At 53.2% G+C, this 27,076-nt stretch overlaps 3 protein-coding genes across 5 annotated transcripts; all 3 read right to left on the reverse strand.

Annotated features, from left to right (window-relative positions):
• Positions 1-127: 127 nt before the first annotated feature.
• TM9SF4 (transmembrane 9 superfamily member 4) lies at positions 128-15,020 on the reverse strand. Of its 2 annotated transcripts, none has more exons than XM_072349752.1 (18): positions 14,913-15,020; positions 11,284-11,397; positions 9,714-9,813; positions 9,421-9,589; positions 9,211-9,340; positions 7,942-8,065; positions 7,216-7,334; positions 6,907-7,018; positions 6,387-6,457; positions 5,710-5,842; positions 5,067-5,148; positions 4,870-4,945; positions 4,583-4,666; positions 4,208-4,383; positions 3,848-3,911; positions 3,252-3,371; positions 2,628-2,717; positions 128-2,266 (listed from the first exon to the last, which is right to left on the reverse strand). In XM_072349752.1, the coding sequence occupies exons 1-18, from the start codon at positions 14,931-14,933 to the stop codon at positions 2,117-2,119; spliced, it is 1,935 nt and encodes a 644-aa protein (XP_072205853.1). In that variant the 5' UTR covers positions 14,934-15,020; the 3' UTR covers positions 128-2,116. The 2 variants fall into 2 exon arrangements, with proteins under 2 accessions (XP_072205853.1, XP_072205854.1); XM_072349753.1 differs by lacking the exon at positions 14,913-15,020 and adding an exon at positions 14,607-14,739.
• A 350-nt stretch (positions 15,021-15,370) lies between these two features.
• Positions 15,371-21,437, reverse strand: HCK (HCK proto-oncogene, Src family tyrosine kinase). The gene is given in 13 exon segments (XM_072350025.1): positions 15,371-15,941; positions 16,733-16,864; positions 17,128-17,281; positions 19,142-19,218; positions 19,389-19,571; positions 19,667-19,819; positions 20,078-20,227; positions 20,533-20,636; positions 20,787-20,885; positions 20,971-21,070; positions 21,210-21,352; positions 21,354-21,392; positions 21,394-21,437. Coding segments are annotated over 13 exon segments (1,581 nt in total). The 3' UTR covers positions 15,371-15,738.
• Positions 21,438-23,134: 1,697 nt separating this feature from the next.
• On the reverse strand, positions 23,135-26,430 carry CCM2L (CCM2 like scaffold protein). 2 transcript variants are annotated; one of them, XM_072350326.1, is made up of 10 exons: positions 26,366-26,430; positions 26,048-26,215; positions 25,791-25,874; positions 25,514-25,697; positions 24,630-25,078; positions 24,416-24,551; positions 24,247-24,310; positions 23,985-24,132; positions 23,763-23,901; positions 23,135-23,588 (listed from the first exon to the last, which is right to left on the reverse strand). In XM_072350326.1, exons 1-10 carry the CDS (start codon positions 26,393-26,395, stop codon positions 23,311-23,313), a joined length of 1,680 nt encoding a protein of 559 aa, XP_072206427.1. In that variant the 5' UTR covers positions 26,396-26,430; the 3' UTR covers positions 23,135-23,310. The 2 variants fall into 2 exon arrangements, with proteins under 2 accessions (XP_072206427.1, XP_072206425.1); XM_072350324.1 differs by having other exon boundaries at positions 23,985-24,135.
• Between the last annotated feature and the right edge of the window lie 646 nt (positions 26,431-27,076).

A 27,076-nucleotide genomic window follows, 5' to 3' on the forward strand; every position in this document is an offset into this window, starting at 1 on the left:
AGATAGGATGGAAGAAAGCAGTATCCCAAGGTCTGCTTCTGAGGAAGGCGTGCAAAGAGCACAGGGGTGTCTGGACAAGCAGAGTGTAATGGAAAGAAAACCAAAGAGGTGACTTAGGAGAACCCAGAACAGGACAACGGCAGATTTATTTACAGTAGGACACAAAGAATACATACATTAATTAAAAATTACAAAGAATACAGAGAAAACGCTTTGGGGAAAGGACAGAAATCAATGCTGGCTGAACCTCCCCACTGGAGTGGGGATAGCAAAATAAACCCAAAATTTCAGAGAAAGATCTTGAATCAGAAGCGATGCGGGGCTCACAGGACTTGTGCCTTGTGTCCCCTGCTCTCTTTTCCCATCCTTGATTCCTGGCTGGGCAGACTTTGGTGCGGTGGGGGGCTGAGGAGGAGTCAGAGAGGCTGGAAGCTCCCTGTGGGGAGCAAGGCCATCTCTAAGAGCCACGGGTCCTTGTGTGGACCTGATGGAAACCCTTAGGGCAATCTAAGTTAAGGAAACCCAAAGCCCTCAAGTGTCTGCAGTGGTGCTGGTTAACAGGGAGGGCTCGGGACAGCTGTGGATTGGCATAGCATCACCTGGGGCAACTGGTCAGTTGGAGACATCACTTCTTGCTACAGGAAGAAGCAAGAGGGACATTTTCATAGCTCTCATGGGAAAAAAAACAAACCAAATCAATAACCACCACCACCTCCGTCCCCATAGCCCTGACTGAATCCAGCTACTCTGGGGACGGAGGGAGCCTTCACTGCAACGTGGAAGCTCTTTACCAGTAAACACGGCGTAGATTATCAAAACAACACATTTAACCTCATTTAAAATGAGCTTCCCATGGGTTTAATCAGGCATCAGACCACAGAAAAAGAGGAGCCCATGGCAGAGAAGCCTGCACTGACTGTCCCAAAGGGCTTAAACCATCTTGTAGAAAAGAGCAAAATACAGCTGAGGGAGTGCAAGCTTCCATTCCCTGGAGGTAGAGAATCTAAGAGAAGAGAGCAGCAAGAGCAGCTGGAATGCAGGGCAGGTAGTGAGAGCTGCTTCTGGCAATGGGAGAGCTCCTTGGGGGCTGCTCCCTGACCCCAGCCCTTCTGCACAGCCGCGCACACCTCGCTGTATCTGAGGCCCAACTCTGCATCAGATCACTTGGCACTAACACAGCAGCAGCACAGACCTCTCTCAGTGGGCTCTGCATAACCCCACGGGGCTCCCAGGGAAGAAATCTGCCCATTTCCTCACATGGCTGGAGCAGAGTAGCTGCTGATGTTACAAACCCTTGCACATCCTGCTGCCAGCATGTCCTCGCACAGCCCGATCCCACAGCAGCACGCTCTGCTGCACCTTCTGGAAGAGGGGAACATCCCCTCCCAGCCCTTCCAGCAGATGCATCCCAAGCAGCCCACGCCGTCCAAAGGTCAGAAGCTGGGAGAAGCGATGCTGTCAGTTGAAGTTCTCCAGCTCTTGGGGTGAAATTGCACTTCCTGGGCTCGGAATGGCACCTCCATCCAATTGTAAACAAGCCAAAGCCAGAACTCGGTGATGGGAGCCTGCTGGGTGAGCTGGGTCAGCCTTTTGCTGGGTCAGCCTTTTGGGATCCTTTTGTTTTGCCAGTCAAGCTCCCTCTTCTGCGCAGACACAAAGGCAGGAAGGAAACTCAGTCTGATACTTGTCCGAAGTCTCCCTGAATCCTAGAGCACCCCAGGGCCTGGATGAAAACGTTTCCACAAGTGTTTCCACTGCTGCCTTAAATCCATTCATCATCAACAGAAAAAAAAATAAAACAAAAAGAATTAGCAAAAAAAGGGGTTTGCTTATAGAGAGGGATATTTCTTTGCTAAAAAAAACTCCCTCAAATCTCAAACAGGATAATAAAGTTAAAATGGAAGGTATCTACAGACCCCTTTTCCCCCCAGAAGTAGCCCAGAATCCATGTACACTGTGCCAGAAGTTACATTCCAAAATGAGGAGTTATTTATTTCTCTCGTCACTCTCCCATTGGATTTTGTTTCCACGAAAGCACTGGGAGAAAATGTCCTCCTCGCTGCCAGGAGGACACACGGATCGAAAAGTGTCTGTTTTCTGCTGGGTTTGTGCATCTTCAGTCTATTTTCACTGCGGCGTAGATCTTCCGGACAAACATGTAGGCTGCATAGAAGCCAATGGTGCCAGTAAGGAGCCAGAAGGACAGGACCATAAGGGTGGTGTAGCCGAAGTATAGTAAGGAGGGAATGAACTCGACAATGTCCAGCTAAAACAGAAGAGGAGGGGAAAAAAAACCCAAGTGAAATCCAGCTCAGAGGTAACATAAGTCAGCTTCCAAACCAGCCAACACCCTCCACAAGGGGGCATTCAACAAAGAGGAAACCCTCTGCTCCAGGCAGTTCTGTTCAGCTGAAATCCCCTTGGAGGGAGGGCACCGCAAGCAACTGATTGCTCCACACAGGTAACCCAGGCACTTAAACCTCCTATCTGCTTTGGAGGTGTTAGTGCAGCTGGCAGGTCAGCTGACTCGTGCTTGCATAGGGGCAGACTGGGTGGTCCCACTATTTCCCTTCCCAGATCCAACAATCTCCTCTAGAAAAGTGCCACTTAAAAAGGGACAACGATACCTTGTTCACAAAGTAGAAGACAGCGTAGATCAGCACGTAGAAGGCAGATCCTCCAGACACCAAGAAGGTCCTCCACCACCAGCGGTAATCCTGACAGGATAAAAAGCCTCAGCATTATCCCACAGGGCTCCTTTGTCACCAGGGCCACTGGGTCAGGGAAGATGTAACTTATGGGGACAGGGAGGACATCACTCGTTTTCCTTGAAAGGAAAGCACGGTTTGGGCACGAGGAGCTACTTTGCCACAGAGGTTATTTCTGAACCAAGGATGAAAAGCTGCCAGTAAAACAGAACCAGGTCAGTATCACAGCTCTAACAAAGAACATGGCTCGGCCTCCAGCCCTGTATTTCTCTTTGGATGGGATGAAATGAAACTCCTTTTTTTGAGATGTCAGCTCAAAATATCCTGTTCTTAGCGGGATTTCCCATATGAAACCACTGCTCCCAATCCCATAGATATCAAGTAGCTCCAGCTCTCCTTAAAGCATTAAAAGCCACCACAACCACACAGCTGAGCTACCCTAGATTTCCACTAAGCAGCAATAACACAACCTGTGCTTTTCCAGAAGCAGTCGCACACTCTGAGCTACTGTGAGTACAACAGAGGACATGAAGGGAATCTCACCTCAGCACAAAGCTGGAAGTACACCATGACGATGCTGATTTGGGAGCACGATACCACCAGGATTATAAACACCAGGAAGAGAAAACCAAAAAGGTAATAGAACTGGTTCTCCCAGATTGCCTGAAACAAAAACACAGCGTAAAACTGTTTCCATGCTACTGGAATCCATCAGTGAGTGTCAGGCTACACTTGGCATCTCGTTCTTCCCCATCACCTCCCTAGCAATGGCACAGCAACTTCCTCTATGTCCACAGGTGAGAAATGAGTGACAGCTGGAACAGCTCAGCTGTCCCAAAGCCAGGATTTCTCCCTGACGTAACGTTGCATTAAGGTTCATCTTCACCACCATCCTTCACATCTCTCAAGAAGGTTCTACAGACAATTCCAGGTGCTTTCAGCAAGAAGAGAGCCTGAAGAGATCCAGCTCACAGCTCTCCCTAAGGAAAATACTGGAGGTGCCTGGAGGGAACCTGTCAGCCCTCAATAAGTACAGGAGAATGAGATCACTCACAGCAGGTGCCCCTTCCCTTCCAGTAGCCTAATCCCTTCAGCACAAGCCAAGTCCCATTCAGGAGCAAAGTGGGTTAAATGCTTACGCTGAAAATGAAGAACAGTTCGATGAACATGGCTCCGAAAGGCAGAATACCAGCCATGAGAATCCTACAGAGAGAGAAAGGAGAGAGGAAAAACTATAAGCAGCACAATACAACTGTCTGACTGTCAGAAGCTCCTACCAAAAGCTCTACTGCTCCAGCAAGTGTTAGAATAAGCTTTATACAGTTAATGGCACAACTTTTCCCATTGTTGAACACATTAAACCAATCCAGATTAAATCTCTGATGCTGCATTACTAAAGAAAACGCATCTGTGATCTGCCCACATGCAGATGCTGGCAGCAAGGTGATGTTCAGGAGGCTGAGAGAACTATGGGGCTTAATTCACCACGTGGCACTCACCCAACGAATTTGTTCATATACCACCTCTGCTCTGGGATCTGTCTGGGAATCTGGTTGGTCCGTACGGGATTGTCATAGGGCTGTTTGCGAAATCCAAAGTAGTAGCCCAGGTAGACCAGGGGCAATGAGATCCCAAACCACATGCAGAGCAAGGCCACCATGGTAGGGAAAGGCACCTGGAATCACAGCAAGAGCAACAAAAACAAGATCACCTACCCTGGAAACTGAAGTCACTGGCCAGGCCAGCTTCAGCCAGCTACTGCACTGACACCCACAGTTAGAAAGACAACGTGAAAGCAGGAATCTCCTGACAGCACAGTCACCCACTTCACACTCCAACAGGCTCCAGAGATGAAGAAGTTAGAAGTTACCTACCGCTCCAGAGGAATGTTTTCCCCAGATGAAACAGTTCAGGACAAAGCAGATACCAAAGACGACACCTGGATACAAGGTAGCTGTCTGCAAGAGCAAGCAAAAGTCAAGAGAACACACGTGGCTTATCAACCAGATGTTTCTTCCCCATGAGCCCACAGCTGGGATGAAGCATCCTGTTTGCTGCAGCACTGATACGCGGCAGGTGGGTGAGGGTAGGATCTCAAACAACCCACAGACCTCGCCATCATCAAACCTGGGCAAGTAGCACGGAACACCAAGATACTCACACAAAAGGCTCCCTTCTTCCATCGATGTCCTTTCAGAGTCCGGTACAAGCGGCCAGCAAAGAATCCACCAAAAACCCTGGACAGAAACAAACCAGGATAAGGGAAATGAGTTTTCATTGCTGCAAACAGGGTGGGAAGAAAAGGTGAGCAAAGGGGCAGGCAGCACAGTTCTGCTGCAAGAAGCAGCAGCCACCTACCCCATGAACATGAAGAGAAAGCAGGCAGTTGTCATCAGCGCACCCCGGCTAGAAGGAGACAGCATCCCCAGCATTGCAACAACTGTGGAAAGAAAAAGGGCAGAGTTGAGTGGCTGTGATACACACGTGCTATCCTGCATCAGGAGGACAGCAGCCATCCCACGTACAGAGTGCAGCGGCCTGGGATCACTGCCTCTGTCACAGACCTCATTTCCTTCAAAGCTGAACATATCCACAGCTCCAGCACCAGCAGAGAGAGCCACAGCTTTGATCTCAAGCTGTAGACCATGTCTTAACCTCGTCCTAGCCAGATATTTGAGCAGGTGCAGCTCAGAAACCAAAGCACGTGTGCAAAAGCCTCTCAACCCACTATCAAACAGTGCTTGTTCAACAGAATTCGTGACCTCATAACCTTGATTACAGACAATACAGATAGTAATTAAAAAAAGCCTTCAGCTGGGAAACGCATATCTGGGATACCTGAGTATTTAGCAACTCAGAAATGCTGAGCAAATCATACAGCCTCCATCAACGCTGCAAAAAGGAAGCAGCCCCAAGCTAATGTGAGCACTGATTGAAGTTGCAGTCTGGAGCATTGCTCCTCTTCTCATTACAGCCACTCCAAGCAACACTTGCCACTTACAGATGACAATCAGGATCATACAGAAGAGCTGAATTCCGGAACCCAGGAGAGAGCTGAGGATCATGGGATACTGTGGAGGCCTGAAAACATCTCCGTGCACAAGTTTCCAACCAGATTCCTCCATGGTATCTTCCTGCAGCAACAAGAAGAAAGAATCAATTACAGCCCACCAGTGCAAATGAAGGTCCTGTCACAGCCACCCTAACAGGTTAGCATCCTTGCAGCCAGCTCAATAGAACTGTATCACTCTAGTTAAGAAATTTCTTTTCTCTTGGGCTTAAAGTGGTTAAGATCTAAACTGCCAGTGTCAAGGCACACGTTTACCAAACTGACGGCAGGCAGTATCTAGCTCTGAAAACATCTGAACTGGTAGCCCTGATTGGATACAGAGTAGAACAGCTGCCACAGAATAGTTTGGGTTGGGAGGACCTGTAAAGATCACCTCACCTCCCTCCCCCTCCCACCATCACAGGTAGGGACATCTTTCACTGGACTGGGTTGTTCAGTGCTTTGTGCCCAGCCTGGCTTTGAACACTTCCAGTGATGGTGACAGCACGTAACAGAACCGCGCTTCCCATCTTCAGAGGAAAGAGGTAACTACATCCACATCTTCGAACCTGATTCCTGCTGATCTGTGCCCCCCTCCCTGATCCCAGCCCCAAGAACAAATGTCATACAATGTCATCTTCCTTGTTGTAGTTGGCTATGTCCTTCCGGAGAGTGCGAATGATGATCATGCTGAGAATACCTGAAAACAAGTACAGTGTAGCTCAGGGGCTCCTGTGTGGCCCAGCATGAGAGCAGCATTGATCCCACCAACACAGACAGATCTGACTAGGAGAGAAAGCCTTGAGTCATGACTTTTCTCCCCCAGCAAAAACCAGAAACAAAACCCCAGGGAGCAGAAAGGCCGCTATTCCAGCACAAACGGGGCACTGTGGTTTTTCTGTTGTTTTTTCTTTAAACCACACTCATTCTACTATCTCAGCTACCCTCGTCAGAGAGCAGACCTTGAGAACAGCCTGATAGAATGCGGCCCAAACCAGGAGGATTTCAGTGTGCTAATGTCTATTTCCTGCCCCTTCTGATCAGGCTTAGACATAAACAATCCTCCCCAGGCTACCTGCTGCTGAGGATTAAAGAAAACTCCCTGCACATACATGGTAACGCCGCCTTCACCCCTCACATCTCACTCACCTGAAAGGAAAAAGACGACCACAACTGAGTTAATGATAGAAAACCAATGAATCTGCACATCACTCATGGTCAGGTAGGTGTCCCAGCGGGATGCCCATTTAATGTCGCTTTCCTGAAAGAACAGCAATATGTGACCAGAGGCCCTTCAGACACCCCAGAAACACAACCGCCCCATGTCTTCTCACAGCAGCACATTCCCAGTGTCTTCCACAACACCCATGTTGTGGCACACTCAGAGTGCTCACTGCTAACGAGTCAGTGCTGGGTAGGGGCGGCCAGCTGTCAGCCAGCTTCCATCTTCTCCCTCACCTCCCAGTGGACGGAGTAGGTGAACAGCAACTGGTTCTCCTTGGTGGGGTCTATTTCCTGAGGAGCAGAGCCTGTTGCTTCAGGCAGGGTGCACATACCCTTCTCATCAGCCTTCAAGTCTGTAAAAGAATATATGGTATGCACTGGGTCACCCCTCCCATCCAAAGCACTGTATCTCCACTGATCATCCTGGCCCCACATTCAAGGAACCACGTTGCTATTACTCCAAATACTGCAAGGGGAAGCATTCATCCCTTTCCCAGCTGCTATAGAATATGCAAAACAATTATTCCAGTCATTAGATGAATAGCATTAATAAACTTTAGGGAAAACTATGTGCAGCCTTCACCATAACCACAAGGGCAAAAGCTGAAGGCTCTGAAGCCAAGGATCTAGACCACAGGTAAATCCTCTGTCCCACTACACACTAAGAAACAAGACCTCTCCAGCAAAGCCTGCTACTGCCAGAGGAAAGCTGTATGGGATGGTACACACTATAGGCAGCTCTGCTTCGAAACACTGCTTTCATGTTGGGCTTAATGAGATAAGAATGCTACTCCCTCAGCTATTACTTTTTAAACTTCAGTCCCTCTGGAACAGCTCCTAAGATTCTGTGGATCTCTGGACTGTCACACACCTGCTGGCATCCTGAGACAACAGCAGCATTCACCTATTGGCCATAAAAGAGATTCTTCTCCCTCGCTCCCTTCCCTAAAAGTCTCCCACCTTCTAGTTTAATGCTTTGGGGAATCACTTCAAAGCGCACGACTCTGTAGGTGGGCTCCTGGTTTTCTTCCACGTCCTCTCTGTGGTAGTAAAGGATGAAGGAGAGGTGGTTGTGCAGGTAGAACTAAAACAGATCGACAGGAAATAAAACGTCAGCAACTCGAAGAAAGAATAAGCAAACTTTAGAAGCATGTAGAGAAAGCTAAGGAAGAAAACTAAAGACTCCAGCTGTTCCCAGATACGTTGTGCTACAGCTCAAGATCAAGGTAACACTTTCCAAAGCCAAAAGAGGAGAAATCAAGTTCTGAAAAGGTGACAACGCAATGACTCCAAGCATCAGTGACAATGTTTCAGCCTATTTCTGGCCTAGACAATATGTTAGATTCAGATATATCTCAGCCGTGCATTCAGTGAAAACTTCAGTAGCAAAAGAGCCACAGAATCGATGTTGGAAGGACTTCAGTAGCCACAGCCCTGAGTTTCCTGCTTCCTTTCTCTATCAGATAAACATTAATTAGTCTGTGGCTGCTCACAGCTGTCCTAAGCTTGCACTTTCAATAGGCTCTTATATCACCTACTCCAGGAACAAAGTACAGCGACATTAAGCAGGCACAGCAGGTTTGAGCTTACGCTCAAGTAACAGAGCTGTGTGTGCAGCTGATCACTGACTGTGCTGAACAGACGCATCTGTTAAGTCAAAGAGCTGATCTTCAGAGCACGCAATCAAAGAAAATACCTGCAGGAGTCCACATGCTCAATTTCCATTTGCAGGCTTAGGAAGCTTCTCCTAGATGCCTACAAGCAGGAAGCAGCTCTGTTTTGTGAAGTTTGCCAGTGCCTTTATTTTCTTTCCAACATCTCATACCCTTTCCTAACCCTTAACTACGTTTCTTTCACAGGTAACCAACTACGCTGTACTGAAGGAATCAGACTTGTGTTTATTCTGGTCTGGAATTTGACTACAAGTTTGTTTCGTTTGTTTGGGTTTTTAAGTACAAGATGCTCCAAGGCTGTTCAAGATCAGCCAGTCTTTGTTCTCCTGAGAGGAAAACACATGCAGTGTGTCTGCTGGGAGCCTTGGCTGTCACTGCAGTATTCCAGCACCTGCCACCTCTCCCAACCATCAGGAGGCCTCTCCCATATTTCCTCTCTCTATAAAAGCTTCTGTTGCATTCCTAACCCCAATGTTCTCGGAGGGATTTCTGACACCTCCTGACAGACACCCACAGCTCCTCCAGGCAACCCTCAGACAGCATCCAGATTCTCTACCTTGTTCCCATCCAAAAACCCAAGCCTGTATCCATGCTCGAACTGCACATCCTTCTCCTTCTTCTTTTCCTCTTCCTCGCGATTGGAATAAAACTCCAGCCTTGTTGCCACAGGTAGGTTATCAGCAATGCTGAAAACACAGATTTCAGATCAAATTTGTCCACAGCACAGAATCCCCACCGACACAAACCCGTGTTTGAGATGACTCACAGGTGGACATAGTAATCTTCCCTTATCCGCTCAGCCACCAGCTTGCTCTGCTCCACTGTCAGAGTGACTGGCTTGTTGGGAAAGTTGCACAGAACTTCACATTTCTTCTCTACGTTCATGAAAACCTGGAAAGGTGTGTTTACAATTCGATCCCCCCGGAGAACCTCACCTGGAAAACAGGGAAATAAGGGCAGGTTGAAGACTGCTGAGCTTCTTGCCACAGGTACTGCCCTGCGTTTGCAGTACACTGTACAGCTGCAGTAACGAGAGCCTTCTCATGAGCAGATACATACCAAGATTCTCAGCTTTGTATGTTATCTCGGTGGGCTGGCAGAAGGGCAATGAGTAATACTCATATGGTAACTGGGTTCGTGAGCTGGTGAGCTTCACGGCCTGGAGGAAGAAAGGAAGAATTATCCCCGTGACAGAACCCATTTTCCTACCCTCTTGACATCAGCCAGAAGCTGAAGTTCCCCTCAAGAAACATCCCATACAGCTCACTCTTGGAAGCCGTAAGAACAGACAGAGGGCCCTTGCAGAGCTCCAGCTTTCTTTCCTTCTGCACAATTCCAAGCTGTATATTCTCTACAACTTCGTAGCATTTAATTCACAGAGAAAGCCTTGAAGAAAGGAGCACGGCGGATCAGTTTCACAACTTTATGGCTCAGTAAAGTCCCACAGAACAGCAAAGAGCTTCAAAGAAATTCAAGGGTCAAATTTCATATGCAACTGCAGTTATTTCCTTTAAAAAAATAATAGAAATAAAACCCGTGTCACACTGGACCCAGAGGTTTGGCTTCTGGAAATACGATGAGTTGAGCAACTTTTGTCTTTGGAAGCCACCAGATTGGGAAGACAAAAGGACAGGGAGAAAAGCCAAACGTTTCTGGAGAGTTCTCACAAATCACAACTGCACAGGGGAAGTGCAGAGACTCTGCAATAGTCAGGGCCACAGTCGCTCGTAAAAACAGGAGTGTTTTGTAATGCAGCCAAGCTCATTTATTGGAAGGGCGCTGGCAAACACGCTGACTTGCCTTATCACTTGAGGAAGCATTTGGCTCATGTAATCCCTTTGAGAACAACCATCCCAATACCTCCTCCTTCCAGGAAGCTTACAGTAGCCACAGGCAAATCTCATTTGCTTATAAATAGCCCAGACTGCAGCCATAGAGCAAGTTGTGCTGTGGGAGCCTCAAACCTCAGCATCCCCAGGGGTGCTGGATTTTGCTGAGACAGAGGCCACAGCTTTAGAAAAATAAATGAAAAGGGCTATAAATTGCTCATGCTTGAAAACAAGGCCTGGCTTCCTCCTGTATGGCAGAAGCAGTTCCAGCAGCAGCAGCACTGCACAGGAACAGCTCTTCAGCTGTAAGATCCACCACACTCAAGAACAAACATCGGTATTTGGAAAGGGCTTATCATGGTTTTCACTTGATACAAAACACACAAACTAAATAGAGGAGATTATTGAAGAGGTTTGATTCAAACTGCTCCTCCAACCTATCATCCCCGGGCCCACCTTCCACATGCACTTGGAGAGTCAATACAGTGTCAGAGAAAAATTGGATTAAATTCACTTCAGAACCGCAGTGAGAAAGAGGGCTCTTGTTGTCAAACAGAGCAACACCTTGAGGAGTTTGGTGCAACTGCTGAAGGAGCTGGGTAGAAGAAATCAGAAGCAAGAAAGAATTGCGTAGGGAACTGCAGTGACCGCTTGAGGACTGCTTATCCCCAACACCATACATGAAGGCAGCAAAAATCTGACTTGCCAGTCCCATTTAGAAGCTACAGTACAAAGCAGGAAAACGAAAACACACACAAAACCCCAAAGCAAACATATTAGCAGCTCGAAGTTCATCCTACCTTTATTTCTACAGGATCATTCCAGTGGAAGTTGATAGGAGCCACACCAGGCACGTAGAAAGAGTCAGTACCATGAAGCCACAACAGCAAGAGCAGCAAATACTTTAGCCTTCCCTGCAAAAAGATGGAATATTAAAATACAAAACAAACATCAGAACATCATTGGAGGAGGCCAACGCGACTGGAAGCACTCATCCCAGACATTAAAACGTCCTCAGAGTTGAACAATGAAACACAAGTTAATTCAGATTAGCTGTTAATGTTGGCTCTCCTTGAGCACCTTCCACTCTGTGCTTCTTCACATGCAATTAGGAGAGTGTTGGCTTTGCTCAGCTACAAGACAGCCATGTTTATCCGTACTATTTTTGCCTAGCAGGTTACCAGAGAACAGGCATTAACCCTGACGTGCGTTTCCATCAGCTCTGTGAGTCAGGAGCTGCCCTGCACCGTTACCTGCTGTGCTCAGCATCACAGCTCACAGCACCCAAAGGGGCTGCTCACATCCCTGTTTCCTGTGCTTCACTAAGTTCTGCCTTCTGTGGTCATGTCATGGTGGGTAACCTGTGACAGGTCATGTAAATGAGAGTTGTGACTCTGAGCCATCAGGAAGAGATGCCCGAGGCAGGTGAGCACCAGGGGCAATGCCGTGCACCACAGCAGCCAGCTGCCTGTAACCGAAGTGCCTGACACCCACGGCACAATATTACTTAGCAGAACATAAGCAAAATCAAAACCACATTCCTTGGTAATCCTTGCCATGACAGGCTTGTAAGATGAGAAAAATAAGGACAGACCCTTGGAAGGAACTCAGGAGACACACAAGCACATAGAAGACGCATTGGTGATGATGCCTATGGCAAAAGTCAGGCTCTTGGATATGGATGATGATGACTGAGGTGGTACCAGGAAACAGAGAAGAAGAGAGGGGGACTACAAAATGGGCCATGAAATGGGAACACTGCTACGCAGCAGGTGGGATGGAGTTTCAAAAGTGACACTGGAAGGAAGTACGTGCAGTGCCTGAAGCCTTCTTCATCAGGAGCTTTGTTGCCATGTTCACAGATCAGCTTCCTCTCCTCCAGCCGAAGATAAAAGCTTAGCAATGCCAACACAGATATGCATGGAAACATCTGCACAAGTCCTGGGCCTGGCCAGGCAATCTCTCATCTGCAAGATGCCTGCAGGACAGAACACCACCTGTGCAAGACCAAAACGAGCACGACAGAACTCTGCTTATCACATCCCCCGGTGAGGCATAAGCTTCCAGAAGAAGAAGGTGCTGTCTTCATGGCCTCTACCACAAAGTTTTGAGTATGTCAACTCTACCTGTTCTAAGTGTTTCAAAACACACTCATAAGAAATCACTCCGGGGACAGTCAAACATCTAACGTGCCAGGTAACCCCACAGCAAAGCAGCAAGTAGTGCAACACAGATGCACAGCTCCAGACCAAGCCAATCCAGGCCATCAGTGCAGGGAGCAGTTATGGTGCTGCAGGGAGGACCCCAGCACCGTGCGAAGCACAGAGCCTTAGCAGGGACACAGACATGGAACTCAGCACCTGAAGCCTGTGGGACTCCTAATGAAAGAATCCGAAAACATGACAGTCCATTCCCATAATTAACCTTAGAGTGAGCCACTTAACTGTGAAAGTAAATTAACTGGAACCTTTCTCACAGCTGTCCTAACTCTGCACTTCTTGTCCCATGCACAATGTAACACTAAAATGCAATGGAAAGTACAGCAATAGTAGAGGGGTGGCAAAGTCTTTGGTTGCAGCAAATGAGGACAAACCCAAACACAGCAGCTGTGGATGCAGAAATGAAGGCAAGGAACTGCCTACCCTCAGAAGGTCTCCAGTATGCAGGGACCTCCAACAAGATCCCCTCACCTGCACTGCCAGCCCTTAAATGAGGGCTGCAAGGGGTGGATCACGGCTCCAGCCCTTCTGGTCACTCAGATGCATTGCTTGCACCTGAGCTGCCCCGGGTTGGCTCTGCCTTCCCACCAGGTGCTCCATCGCTGCTTCAGGCCGTGACTCAGCATCTCCACCACACACAGCCACAAACAGAAGTTCACACAAAAACCCTCGCCAAGAAGGTACTCCTGGATAACTACCACTGGGCTTAATGTGTGCAAGCTATTCCAGGACACTGTTTCTTTGATTTATCTCATCTAGAAAGACCCGAACAACGCTGCCTTTTTTCCCTGCAAATTCTCAAAAGAGTTTTGTAAGTATTCGCTCCCAGTTCAATCACACACCTGTGAACGTGGTGCAGTATTTTCTTAAAGGGAAGAAAACAAAGTAGGAAACGAGAAGAGCGGGCAGCGTATGAACGAGACGATGGATATATGAAAAAGAAGGGCAGAAAATACATTGAAAAGCAGAAATCAAGAGCTTCCTATCTTCACTTCTGAGGAAAGCCAAGGAGAGCAGCCCGTGCCTGGCCATTTGTCCAACCATTTGTCCAGCTGGATGCACAAAGCTCTGATCCCAGTTACCACATCACTCCAAAGCTTCTGTGACCACAACCGCCTAAAGTTCACACACGGTGTCAGAAAGGGAAGACAGAACACAAAGCTCAAACATGCAGCAAGAGACGACCCCCCCCCCCCACAATAGAGCACACCTGGGCTTTCTCCACATCCACTCACTCTCCAGAAAGCCAAAAGATGAGCCCAGCATTACCAGCACCTGCTCACTGCCCTCCCTTTCTCATTGTGACCCTGACAACTGCTTGCACAGCCTCATCCTTATCACGCTCCTGCCCAGCCCATGCTTGCACCCAGAGGAGTTATTGAAAGCCTTTAGAAAGGAGACAAGCGCTGCATTCACGTTGATTTCAGAGAGCCCCTTTGAGACCAGGAGAGTTGTCAGCAGCCTTTGCTGCCTTTCACAGAAGGAGGTTACAAGAAAATGCCCCATCCCTGGAGGGTTGGATGGGGCCCTGGGCAGCACGATCTAGTGCTGGCAACCAGCCCAGGCAGGGGACTGGAACTGAATGATCATTAAGTTCCCCTCCGACCTAAGCCATTCTATGACACCCCCAGGAGAACCATCTCCAGTGCTCCTCATTGCCTGGGAGGCAGCCAGCAGAGCACGGTGGTGTTAAAGCCAGATGAATGACAGCCTCCGCTTCCATACAGCGCCCACCTGAGAGCGGATTCTGTACCAGCACACAGCCTCTATTGCCCAGCCCTGCTCCTGCAGAGCTCCACCAGGGCACTGGCCTTCTGTGCTGCTGGGGAGGAAGGCTGCTGTCATGAACGACCAGTGCCTCTCACCGTACGTTTCCTCCCGCACATGGGTGTCCTGATGCTCACCCGCATTGGAGGATTCCCACCAGGAACAGCTCCGAGGATTCCAGGACTAATTCAGTCATTAAAATAGAACTTAGTCATTACAATAGAATCCAGTCGTTACAATATAAAATACAATCTGCAGCCGACACCGCCCCGCAGGGCCGCAGGGCCACCCCGGGAGGCAGTGAGGCCGCAGCCGGACTCGGAGCACCGTCCTCCGCCCGGAGAGCCCACGAGGCCGAGGAGCCGTGAGACCCCGGGCGGTGCCGGTGCTGCTCCCCCCAACCCGGTCCCGCCGGACGGAACCCGCACGGCCGCCGCACTCACCACCATCGCCGCCGCCGCCATCTTGGATCCACGTGTCGGCGCCGACGTCAGCGGAAGCGGCGCGCGATTGGCTGCAAGGCCCGTCGCTATGGCGACAGCGGCCTCCGCGCCCGGCGGCAGACTGCGCTCGGCCCGGCCCGGAGCCGCCTTCAATGGCAACGCGAAACCCGGCCCAGCGATGCCGCCGGCGGGGCGGGGAGGAGGCCGACAGGAAGTAAAGCGGCTCCACGGCCCCGGGGCGGCGCTGGGGATGAGGGCGAGCCGTGCCGCCATCTTTACTGAGGGCTGCGGCCTTCGCGCTGAGGAGGAGCGAGACGCCGCGGGCGCCATCTTGCGTGCGGGCGCTGACGCCTCGGTCTGTCCCCGTTGGGGCCGGGCCCAGTCAGCGCTGCGCTGAGCCGGGCGGTTCTGCGCCGTGTCGGTCCGCTGTGACCGAACTGAGGCGGTTCCGAGCAGCTGTGGGACAGCGTCAAGATTTATTGAGTACAAAACAAAGCGTCTCCAGGCAGATGTGAAAGCGCTGTTTGTCTCCGTGTGAGGCCAAAACAGCGTCTAATTGTGAGACACGGGGCACGTGCTTTACAAAAACAACCCTCCCTCGATTCTTCAATACTAAGAAACCAGGGGGATAAAATGAGTGTGTAAGGAACGTCATTGCTGGGCCAGCCCAGAGGAGCAGAGCCCTGGGCTGGGCCTGGGCCCAGAGGGGGCTCAGTGATCCCATGGGTCCCAATTCCATTCCCCCATATGGTTCTGTGACTGTATGATGTCCTTGTGTTGTGTGTATCCCTCAGCTGCGGTGCCACGAGAGCTGCTCTATGCTGCTCTATGCCTGTTTCTGGTACTGGCCCTCCGTGGCAGTAAAGAAATCCTCCAGAATGCTCTGCATGTACTCAAAGGTGGGACGCTCCTCCGGTTTGTTCTTCCAACATCTCATCATGATGTCGTAGAGCTCCTCAGGGCAGCTTTCTGTGCGGGGCATGCGGTAGCCGTGCTCCAAGGCTCTGATCACCTCCGCGCTTGACATGCCTATAAAAGTAGGTTGGAACGTTTCAGGGGCTGGCACTGATTGAACAGGTAACAAACACACCGAACCCAACCCCCACCCGTTGGGTAACATCGCTGTGGAGCAAAAGGAAAGGCTGGAGGAGCAGGGGAAGGGGAGATCCTGCTCCTCTTTGGGGCCAACAACTGTGATGCCACAGCCCCGTTGCCTGCAGTTTTGTACCCCCCATCTGAGCACATCAGATGGGAATTGTAATTGTTTTGTATGAATTCCCAAGAAATAAAGGCTGTGTTTTTCCATCTGCTGAGGCTCTAACGAGCCGTTCTTCCCAGCGTCGCTGATTAAAAACGAGTTAGTGTCGATGGCAGAGTTAGTCTCTCCCCCCACAACACTTTAAGCCACCCCTAAGCCTTCATGGATGGGCTGTGGCAATGGTTACTTCCCAGGTACAGTCATTTTCCAATGGGAAAAGGCACGGGAGAAGCAATTAGTGTACAATAAGGAGCACTTTGTAATGACAGTGATGCACAGTTTGAGCCTTCCCAAAAACACCTGGCCCAGCCATCAGCCCTGAACTGCTGCTCTGCTTCCAAACAAGCTTTCCTGCAGGCAGCAGTAAAACAAGGGTAAGTGCTGTAAACACACGTAATGGTGACCTTGAGATCTCTGAGCTCTGTTTCCAGTGTGAGATTCAAATCCATCACCTCTATTTTTGGTGATCAAACTTCACGCAGAGGTAAATCCCATAGATGGGGCCCGGAACATGGAGCTCATCTTTTGGAACTGGGTTAGAGCAGGCATTGCACTTCTGTACCTGGGTATGGGATGCGCCCGTAGGTTACGATCTCAGTCAGGAGGATCCCAAAGGACCAGACATCAGATTTGATAGTGAAAGATCCATAGTTGATTGCTTCTGGTGCAGTCCATTTAATGGGAAACTTGGCACCTGGACCGAGAGATCCAATGAGAAACATGAGCTAAAACCCAAATGCTGAGAATTTGGTAGTGAAATAAGGGGAACAAGAATCAAACAGAACAGGAAGGTGCGGAGCAATGCAAATGAGGGAGGCTTCCACTCGTCTGTTCACTGCAGTGCGTCCCTCCCTTGGTTCTTGCTGCCAAGGAGGCACATTGATGAGGGACTCTAAGGGAATCCCACAGCCCTTCACCATCCCATAAGGGGCCAGACTCCCACAGCAGCTCTCGTACCTTCCCGAGCTACGTACTCATTGTCTTCAATGATCCTGGCCAACCCAAAGTCTGCAATCTTGCACACCAGCATCGCCGACACGAGAATGTTGGCAGCTCTCAAGTCCCTGTGAATGTAGTTCCTCTTCTCAATAAAAGCCATTCCTTCTGCGATCTGCAAAGGGCAGGAAGGTCTGTTTGAAATCACACGAAACCCATAGAAGCGACTGCTGCTAGGAATGGAAAAAGCTGAACCATTTTGGGGAGCGCATGGGAAGCAGGGCAGGAGCGGGCTGAGCTGTGGCAGAGCATGGGATGGGACATCTATGGTGGAAAGGTGATCAAGGGCTGCGTGGGAAGCTCTTGCAGTGTGGGGTTGTGAAAGAGGTTGGGGTGAGCTAGCACTGCTCATTTATGGCTGTGTGAGAACAGCAGCAAGAACCGGTGTCCGGGGAGCTGGCACGCTCAGGAGCAAATGGCTGGGGATGCCCACAGGCCAAAGTGTAGCAGCTGCATCTGTAGCCATGTAAATGTGTTGAGGAGTAAATCATTCTCCATTATGAGCAGACATGAGAACAGCCTCCAAACGCATGAACAGCTGCTGGAGAGAAGCAGAGAGCTCCTCTATGCTAAAGAGGCACCAAATGGAGAGGGTCTCTCTGGGAAGAATAAAAAGCCCTGAGATGGGTCTCTGGAGAGGACTGTGAAGTCAGCCTGGAGGCACTGCTGACCCCGGAGATGCCCCCAGCTCCATCTTCTGAGCTCTCTATGCTCACTGACTGCACAGCTGTCGGCCCCTGAGCAGCGCAGAGATGCACTGCCATGTGCACAACCCAAACCCAACTTTGTGCTGAATTAGCCCAAGCTGGGATGCCAGCAGCATCTAGGAGGGGAAGGGGCCGGAGCAGCCAGAGGGGAAGCACTCCCCTCCCTGTTACACCACAGTAAGATGCACAAAATACAGAAGTAAGCAAGCACTGCAATAGTGGAAGGGTTATTTGCAGGGCCCCATGTGGCTTTACAGGCTGTGACTCAGCAGGCTGGAGCTCAACTACTGCCTGCTCTCTGCCCGGTGCTGCACAGAGCAGGACAGGCTCACAGGGATACACTCCAGAACCAGCAACCTGCTCTGCGCCTCCAAAGCCTGGGCTCCAATCCGAGCTTTGCTGTTGTTCAGGTTCCTCCATTCATCGAGGCACCAAACTTGGCTCCAAGGTTGGCTGTTGGCCAGCAGCTGCGGGCGCTGCAGAAGCAGCAGCACCAAGATGGTGTGTGCACAAACGGTTGCACACGCAAAGCTGGGGGGTAACAGCACACTCAGATCCTGAAAATATCCCTGCACAGCTTTTCATTGAGTCCCTCTTCTCTCCAGCTGCCTTCCCACAGCCCAGGGCAACTCTTTGGCTGGAAGATGCATTTAAGCATAGCTTCTACCATAAAGCTCCCTTAGGCATTGCTGCTCCATGGGGAGTTGCGTGCTTACAGCTGAGGCTGTGCCACTCAGAGCCAGTAATTCCTGAAGAAAAGGCTGTACAAAAATGAGCAAGAAAGAGCCAGCTCCAGCTCTTCACCCTACAAGACAGAGCTGCAACATGGGCCCCCAGGGCTGCAGACCCACGGGGCAGGAAATTAGCACCATAACAGATGCAGGCTTCTGAGCACCAGCAGTGCCTGGGCTTGCTGCAATTAGTGGGTTAATGGGGAGGAAGCGACTGCTTCTCCTTTTGTACACGCTGCTCCCACAGTCTGCAGCGCAACAAACCTCACTGCCCCATTCTTGCATCCCCTGTTCTCTGAGTCCTCACCACTCACGGAGGTTCTGCAGCATTTTCCTGCCTTGGAAGCACGCTGCCAGTGCTCAGCCCTGGGCACCAAGCCTTGTGCTCTGCTCTACAGCTCCTTGGCAGGGAAGAAGGGTAGGTCCCCAAAAGCCAGCCGTGAGCTGTCAGGGGATTTAAGCCACTCGAGCTCAGTTTAGCTTTGCTAGCACTGAGAGATGGAGCAGGAAGCTGAGGAAGATCTGTGCCCTGCTCACCTGCGCAGAGAAGTCGATCAGCTTTGGCAGTGACTGCTTGTTGCCCTCCTCACTCTTCAGAAAGTCCAGCAGGCTCCCTGAGGGCAGAGCATGGCGCTCAGCCTGGCTGCAGCCCAACAACATCCACGCTTACCCACCGGTGGCACAGGTCCCCTCCTGTCCCTATCTCTCCCAGGGCTGTTCCTGCAACCTCCCCAGCCCCCACCTCCTGCACCCCCACGTCTCACACCATTCAGGCCAGCAGCACCTTTCTCCATGAACTCTGTGATGATGTAGATGGGCTCCTCCTTGGTGACCACGGCGTGCAGCCTCACCAGCTTGTCGTGCTGCAGGCCCTTCATGAGGTTCGCCTCCTCCAGGAAGGCACTCACTGACATGCTGCCAGGTTTCATTGTCTTCACTGCCACCTTGGTGTGCTTGTTGTATGTTGCTGCCGGGATACGAGTCCCACTCATCATCATCCCACCATCCTTCCACCACCTCTCCCATCCCTCACCTTTCCTTCTTTGCCACCCTCACTCTCACCCATCCACACTTCTCCAAACTGCCCGGCTCCCAGCTTCTTCTCCAGCTTCAGTGACTCCCGAGGAATTTCCCAGGCATCTTTCTCCCAGGGCTTCTGGGGTTTGGGCACACTGCAGGGGTAGGTGAGCCTCCGGCACAGCCCGTCACTCTGCCCTGCCAGAGAGCAGCAAGCTCAGTCAGCCAGGCTCCATGGCTCTGTGGCTGTAGGGCATCAATTGGTGTTGATAACCATTACTGCAGCATAGCACAGCTGAGCATTGCCATGCAGCACAGCACAGCCATGGCACAAGCATGGGGACAGGCATTTCCCAGGCCCTGTGAGTATCTGGTGCCACCAACACCCCTGCCAGTAATGGTGGGGGAGACACTGAGTGGCCACAGTCTCAATAGGAGCGATGTGCCAGAGCTCACCCTTGTAGTGCTCCACCAGCTCCTGCAGTGTGTCAAAACTGCTGCGTGAGGAGATGTAGAAGCCACCGCTATCCAGTGTCCGGATCCTGTAGTGCTTGATGCTGCCTCCCTGCAGGCTGTCCCCATCCCGCACAGACAAGGAATAGCAACCTGTTCAGGGATGGACAAGCTGTGCCATGGGACAGCATCCCCTCAGCTCCCAGCTGAGCCAACAGCATGGCATCAACCCTGCCTGGCCCCAGCACAGACCCAGGCAGCAATGGCAGCCCCATGGGGACACATCCCATCTCCTCACAGGGCTCAGGGCAGCATCATGGGCTCTTTCAGGGATGTTTGCAGCAAGAAGATGGACCCCCGCCCCTGCCTGGCAGCAAAGCAAAGCCCTCAGGTTGCATTGAGCCTCTCTCAGGCATACAGAAGGGAGGCCCTTCTGGGGCTGCCTCAGCCCCTGGTACCTTTGGTTGTCTCACTGTCCCGAATCATGAAGGATCCCAATGTGTTCCCAGGGCCGAGCAGCTGCCGCTCCGCATCCTTCCGGCTGATACCCTTAAAGAACCACCTGCAGCAGGAACAGAGCAAGCAACCACTGCTGCTAGGAGCCAGGAAGCCAAGGCTGGCACAGGCTGGGGCTTGGGATATTAGCCCTGGCATGATGGGGACATGGGGTATGACTGGAGATGACTGCAATGGGAGCGTGCAGGATGCTCACTCTTCTGCCTCCAGTGAGTTAGCTCGGGCGACGAAGTTGCTGGGGATGAAGCCTTTGAGCCCTGTCACCAGTGACCGTGCCTGCCACCACTCTCCCGACCTGAGGACACAGATGGCCACGGGTCGGCACAAGGCACTGCCAGCACCCATGAGCCATAAGGACAACCGGGGCAGAGGACACATACTGCTCCAGGACCTGCAGCCGCTCTCCTTTCTGGAAGCTCAGGTCCCCAGAGTGCATCGCCTCGTAGTCATACAGTGCCAGCACCACAATGTCGCCTGAGCCTGCAGTAAGATTGGCTCCTGAGTGCTTGCCAGGGTCCCTGTATCTCTGCCACCAGGAAGCACAGAGCTCCCACACCACCAGGTTTGTTTCCAATGAGGACCCCACTGTGCTCCCCTCCCCATCACTGTGTGTACGCACCATCTGCCGGTGGGGGCGCAGGCACTCTGTGTTCATCATGCTGCAAATGGAATGACAAACAGGGGAGCGTTATGGTGCTACACAATGGGACTTGTGGGGGTCTTGGACACTTGTCCAGCTCCAGCTCACCTAGCACTGGCAGTGTCTTCTTCCTCAGCACCTTCATTTCTCCCTGACTGTCCCCTTTATTCTCACCAATGTGAACTGGGACAGACCTTGCACTCTCATCTCATTGCCCACCCCAGCCCTGTGTCTGCTGCCATCCAGGTTGCTCCGTGCCCCCTATGCCCCCCAGGACACCGTATTTCCTACTTACTTGATTGTTGCCAGACGTGGGATCCTTCTTTTCATGGCCTAACTGCATCTTCTCTTGGACGCTATCTTCCTTTGACTTAACGCAACCCATCCTGTGTGTGTGTGTCAGGGGGGAGAAGTGGGGCCGTTGCAACAGCACCAAAAGCCCCACACCCACAGCTCCCACTCCAGCACAGCCGGGTGCCCACAGCCCTGCTCACACCAACAGATCAGGCTCCATAAAAGCAAAAGCCAGACTCTCCCTCAAAGGAAGGTCAGTAGGAACTGCAGCAATAGTGAAGGGAAGCCCCCAAAAGGCACTTCCCTCTCTCTGATGGGGAAAGGAGAAGGGTGCAGCAAAGGAGGAAGCAAAGGGCTGTGGTCCTGTGGGGGACATGCACAGCACCACCCCAGTCCCATGGCCCTTGAGGGACCATTGCTGCCACCTCCCAGCCGTGCCACCCTCACTCCTGGTTCTTTACAATGAGCCAGAACTTTTGCCCGCCGTGCTCTCCAGCACAGAGCAGATGTGGCTGAGCACCTCACAGTCACCAGCTCCCCAAGTCTTGGGGCACTGTCTCATGCAGTGACCTGGTAGCAATGAGCATCCCCTGGCACACCACATGTTCTGCAGCTCCTGTGTTTGAGTCTAAACATGGAGACGGGATGGGACAGCAAGACATCACCTCCTCCCTCCCAGCACCCCAGGATCAACTTCATTGGCATTGCCCTCCTGCCATCCCCAGGCTTTGGTCCCCATCCTGGGGCCACCTCACCTAGCAGGGACAGAACAGGGGCCAGATCCAGCACAGGGCAGCACTTCAGCAGCACTGCTGTCTCAGGAAGGAACAGTGTAGGGCAGCCCTTTACCAGGGGCTCTGATTCCCACCTGATCCCACCACCCTCAGGGCTCTTCTCTCACCTTGGCTGCTGTCACGGCTCCTGGTCCCCGTCCCAAAGCCAAATCCACTGCTGCTGCTGCATTGAGCTCGGTGGATTCTGTACCCTGTCCCGGTGTGGCCCCGCCCCACCCGGTATGGCTCCGCCCCCCCCGGTCCCCGGTACGACACTCCCTGTCCCATATCCCACAGTGACATCCTGGTCCTCAGCACCGAGCAGCCCCCGTAGCCGTACAGCCATCCCCTCACCCACTGCAGAATGAATGCAGCACGGACGGGATGCAGGATGAAGCCACAGCACTGTCACTTCCCACCCAGTTCTGTGCCCCCAGGAGGAGTAAAGAGAAAAGCCGAGTGCCTCACTTGCATAAGGATTTGCATACATCATTTTTAGGGGAAATAACTTGCTGTGGGCAGCTCTCACACAGCCTGCCCAGGTGCTGCCCCCTGCTTGGGGCTGCGGGACTCCTGGGGGCTTTGCTCAGCCCAGGATCAGCCATCCCCACCACTCCCCATCCTGTAGGAAGGTGAATGCTTCACTGCAGTGCATCCAGACCCCCAGCATGGCAAGGTTGTTGCTGCCAACCCCCATCCCAGCACAGCTGTGCAGACCCCACTTTGCACTGAGGGCCCCATCCCATGCCTGCTTGGCACAGCACTGGGGTGGGTGGGTATCCCATCCGTGAGCTGCCCCTGTGCCACAGCTCACCCCCCTGCCCAACACGTGCCCTTTGCACAGGGGAAGAACCTGCTCCAACCCCCATCTTATTCATTTAATTACAAGCTGCATAAATTACAGCACTCAGCACTGCTGGTGGGGGGCTGCCCTGGTCCGACACAGCCCTGAAATGCCACCAGCCCAGCCAAGAGCAGAGCCCTGGTCCCTTCCTTGATGACCTGCGCCTCCCTCACAGGTAGTTGTCCTCCTCCTCCTCCTCCTCTTCCTCATCCCGTGCCAGTGCCTCGATGTCGTGTGTGATGTTGGTGATCATGCGGTTGAAGGACTCGGATTCAGAGCGCAGGGACCAGCTGTCGTAGCTGCGCACAGCTGAGGCCGACGTGTTGCTCATGCTGCGTTTGATGCGGCCGAAGCTGTCGGTGAGGATACCTCCCTCGCGGATGCCGATGCTCTCCAAGAAGGTCTCGAAGTACCCAATGTCTTGATCGGGGATGAAGGGCCTCATCCCTGCAACAGGTGCCATGAGGTGTCATGGTGTGACTGCCCCAACCCCATCTGTGTGCACACAGTCCCACCAACCCCTCGGTGCACACCCAACACCCCGTCCCCAAGGACACACGGATGGTGTAGCACAGTGACAGACCCATCGCTCAGAGCCACTCCGATCCCTGGGGCACTCACCCAGCAGGAGGAACTTCCTCCGGTCCCCATAGAGGCGTAGGAGCTCTGCACAGTACTCCTGCACCGGTGTGCCCAGCCGGTACTCGCGGAGCATCAGGGCGAACTGCTGGATCTCCTGGGGTGACAGCTTGTTGCGCAGCTGGGGGGAAACAGGGATGGGTTGGGGCTGGGGGCAGCGGTAATGGAGAGGAGTGGGATCCCCTACCTGCCCCCAGCCCTCACCGTCACCATGTAGTCCTGCAGCTGCTCCAGCCCCACACTGCTCTGGTCGCTGCCACTGCAGGCGGTGGCCAAGCTGTGGTGGGACTGGTGGAAGGAGGGTGAGGATGTCCTGCTATAATACGCCTCGAATGTCTCGTGGGAACCATTGCTGCTGGAGGATAGATAGGGCAGGGGACATCAGTGGGTGCTGGCACTGCTCATTCACAGCACCCATAGGGCAGGGCAGAGATGATGTGCACCTGCCCTCGAGCCGGGAACTCACAAGGAGCTGCAGCAGCTGTAGTCAGCATCGTAGCCATACGTCCCATCCGTGCGGCAGCTCTCACCTGGGGAGGAAAAGCTGACTCTGAGAGCCAGGCTGTGAGCCCCCATGCTGCGTTTATGCCCTCCAGCCATGTGTCACCCCACTTGAGGTTCCCACACCCACTCACTCCTGCTGGAGAGCCAGGGCCGTGTGGGTGTGGAGGTGTAGTGGTACCCAGCACGGTCCACGCACTCGATGCTCTGATCACCATAAATGATCTGGAAGACCTGGCAGATGAGCGCACAAGACTCCTCGGCTGCATCCTGCAAAGAGAAGGAGGGACCGTGGGGTTGGCACGTGTCGGGAAGGGAACCGAGTGCCGGGAAGCCATGGGTGCTCACCCTGTTGGGCACAGCGAGGATGACGAGGTTGGAGTAGGCGTCGGGGCACGGCTCCTGGGGGTCCAGCGGGTTGCCACCGGGGTGCCGTCTCTCCCAGCTGCCGAAGCCGGTGCCGCGCTCCCAGCTTCCACCCGCCGTACCGATCCGCCGCCGCTCCCAGCTGCCGCCGCACGGCTGCCTCCTCTCCCAGCTGCCCGACGGCCGCCCGCGCTGCCTCCTCTCCCAGCTGCCGCCCCTCCGCCGCTCCAGGCTGCCGCCCTGCCGGCCCTCCTGCCCGCCCCGCGCCGCACGCCAGTCCAGGCTGCAGATGGTGTGCCGCCGCTCCATCGCACCTCCCAGCCGCCCCGACTCCGGCCAGGAGCTCCCTGAGCGCTTCTCAGCCGGGGGCAACTCCGGCACTGGGGCTGCTTCGGGGTGTGAGCCAGCGGGGACCGGGTCCACTCCCAGGCCTGGAGGCAGCGAGGAGAGTCGGGGCGTCAGACTGGGAACTCCAGCTCCCAAACCTGCCCCATCCCACTGACTGGGGAGTAGGGAGCTTAGGGATGTACCCCGTGCCCAGCCTCAGGCTCAGCCCCCTCCCCAGGAGCCTAGCTGTGGCTCGCTGACTGAGCCCATGTTTGCTGAGCACCAGAGCTCCTGTTCCTTCATCTGGGCTGGATGCAGTGGGGCGGGGGGGCACTTCCTGCATCCTTTCCTGCTGCCATTAAGTACAGCTGGGGCTGTGGAAACAGCTGGGAGCTGTCTGCAGGAGCAACGGGAGCAGCGGGCAGCTGCTGCATGTGGTGGTGCGCTGCAATAGGGCCAGAAGATGGAGCCGGCTCCTCCCCATCGCATGAGGATGCCAGGTGCCTGGGGCCAGCTGTATGGCAGTGGGGTGCCCGCACCTGTTTTGAGGATGAGGAGGTGCAGGGCATCGTCACGCAGGTAGGAGGCTGCAGCGATCTCGTGTGTGGGGATGCGCAGGATCAGCTCCTCGTCGTCACGCCAGGTGAGCAGCAGGCAGCGGGCGGACAGGCTCAGGATGCTGTCCTGCTCTGGGGTCGTCTGCAGGGGCAGCTCCTTCAGCTGCTGCAGGTAGAGAACATGATGGGGTGTGGGGACTTGACGCCACTGTTGGGTAGCGCTGTGGGGTGACAAATGAGGTGTTGTGTTCTCCCTTACCCTGGCAGTGTCCAGAAGCTGCAGCACCTCATCCCGGCTGGAGGGATTCAGTGAGGCCGTAACCCAGGTCAGGTGGCCCAAAAACTGGGGGGGACAAATCCTGGTGTACTTTAGGGATGGAAAAGTGGCCCCCCGGGATGCAAAGGGAACACAACGCAGTGCCATAGGGAGTACATCCACACCCCCTGCACTCCCTGTTTCTGGACAGAAGGGGACCAGAAACACTGCCAGCCCCTGCAGGTAACCCCCCACTTTACCTTCACCTCCTTCTCCACGTAATCATGCAGCAGGATCTGAGGGTCGATCAGGTAGTCGGGGGGGTACAGCGGCACCGAGTGCAGCGGCCGCCGGTAAACACTGCTGCGGAGAGCTGCCCTCCGTGCAGCCTTGGGGAACACCAGGCGCCGGATGGGCGACACGAAGCCCTGTGGGGGGTGGGCACACATCATGCAGCTCCTCCTGGATCCCTCTGAAACCTGGGGAGCTCAGCCCCGGCACTGAAGGGATCCCCCATCTCTCAGCTCTCATCCCAACACCCCGAGACCCAAGGAGCCGTGGCCCCAAAACACACACACCTTCTTCCCTTTCTTGGCCTCGCAGTCCATGGCGCTGCCGCCGTCCTCTCTGTCCAACGCCTTTGTTGTTTTCCTGTCGGAAACTCCACCAGAATGGCTCGGATGTGAGTTCCTGCCCCTCTGCGGGTGCTGGGCTGGGACTGACAGTGGGACTGGAGTTTGACTGGGCTGGGCCTGAGGCCAGAACTGGTATGGGATTGGGGCTGAGCTGGGACTGGTGCTGGAACTGGGACTGAGACCGGGACTGGGACTGGGACTGGGACAAGGACCAGAACTGGTATGAGACTGGGATGGAACTGAGAAGGGGACTAGTACAAGACAGTGGCTGTGACTGGCATGGGGCTGGGACTAGAAGTGGCCCTGGGCTGGGACAGGGTCAGGACAAGGTCCAGAGCCAGGGCTTGGGTGCCTATGCACTATGCAGCAGATCAGACCCTTCCCCTCAATGCCACGAAGATCCCATGGACCCCTGTCTGCCCCCATCCTGGCATGAAGGAGGACTCCATCTCGAGGCCACATGGCAATGCCCAAAGCCCACTGACTCTAGGGCAGTCCATGGACCCCGCTTTGGGTCTGGGGGTCAGATGGGGAATAGGGCCCCTCAGCATGGAGGAGGTTGGACCGGGATCACTGTCGATGGGGCTGTGTCCAGCAGTTTCCTCCCCAGCACATCACATCCTGCCCAACACCCCTTCCCTGCCAGAGGTGGTG

The sequence above is a fragment of the Excalfactoria chinensis genome, chromosome 15 (genome assembly GCF_039878825.1).
Source record: "Excalfactoria chinensis isolate bCotChi1 chromosome 15, bCotChi1.hap2, whole genome shotgun sequence".
Taxonomy (NCBI): domain Eukaryota; kingdom Metazoa; phylum Chordata; class Aves; order Galliformes; family Phasianidae; genus Excalfactoria; species Excalfactoria chinensis.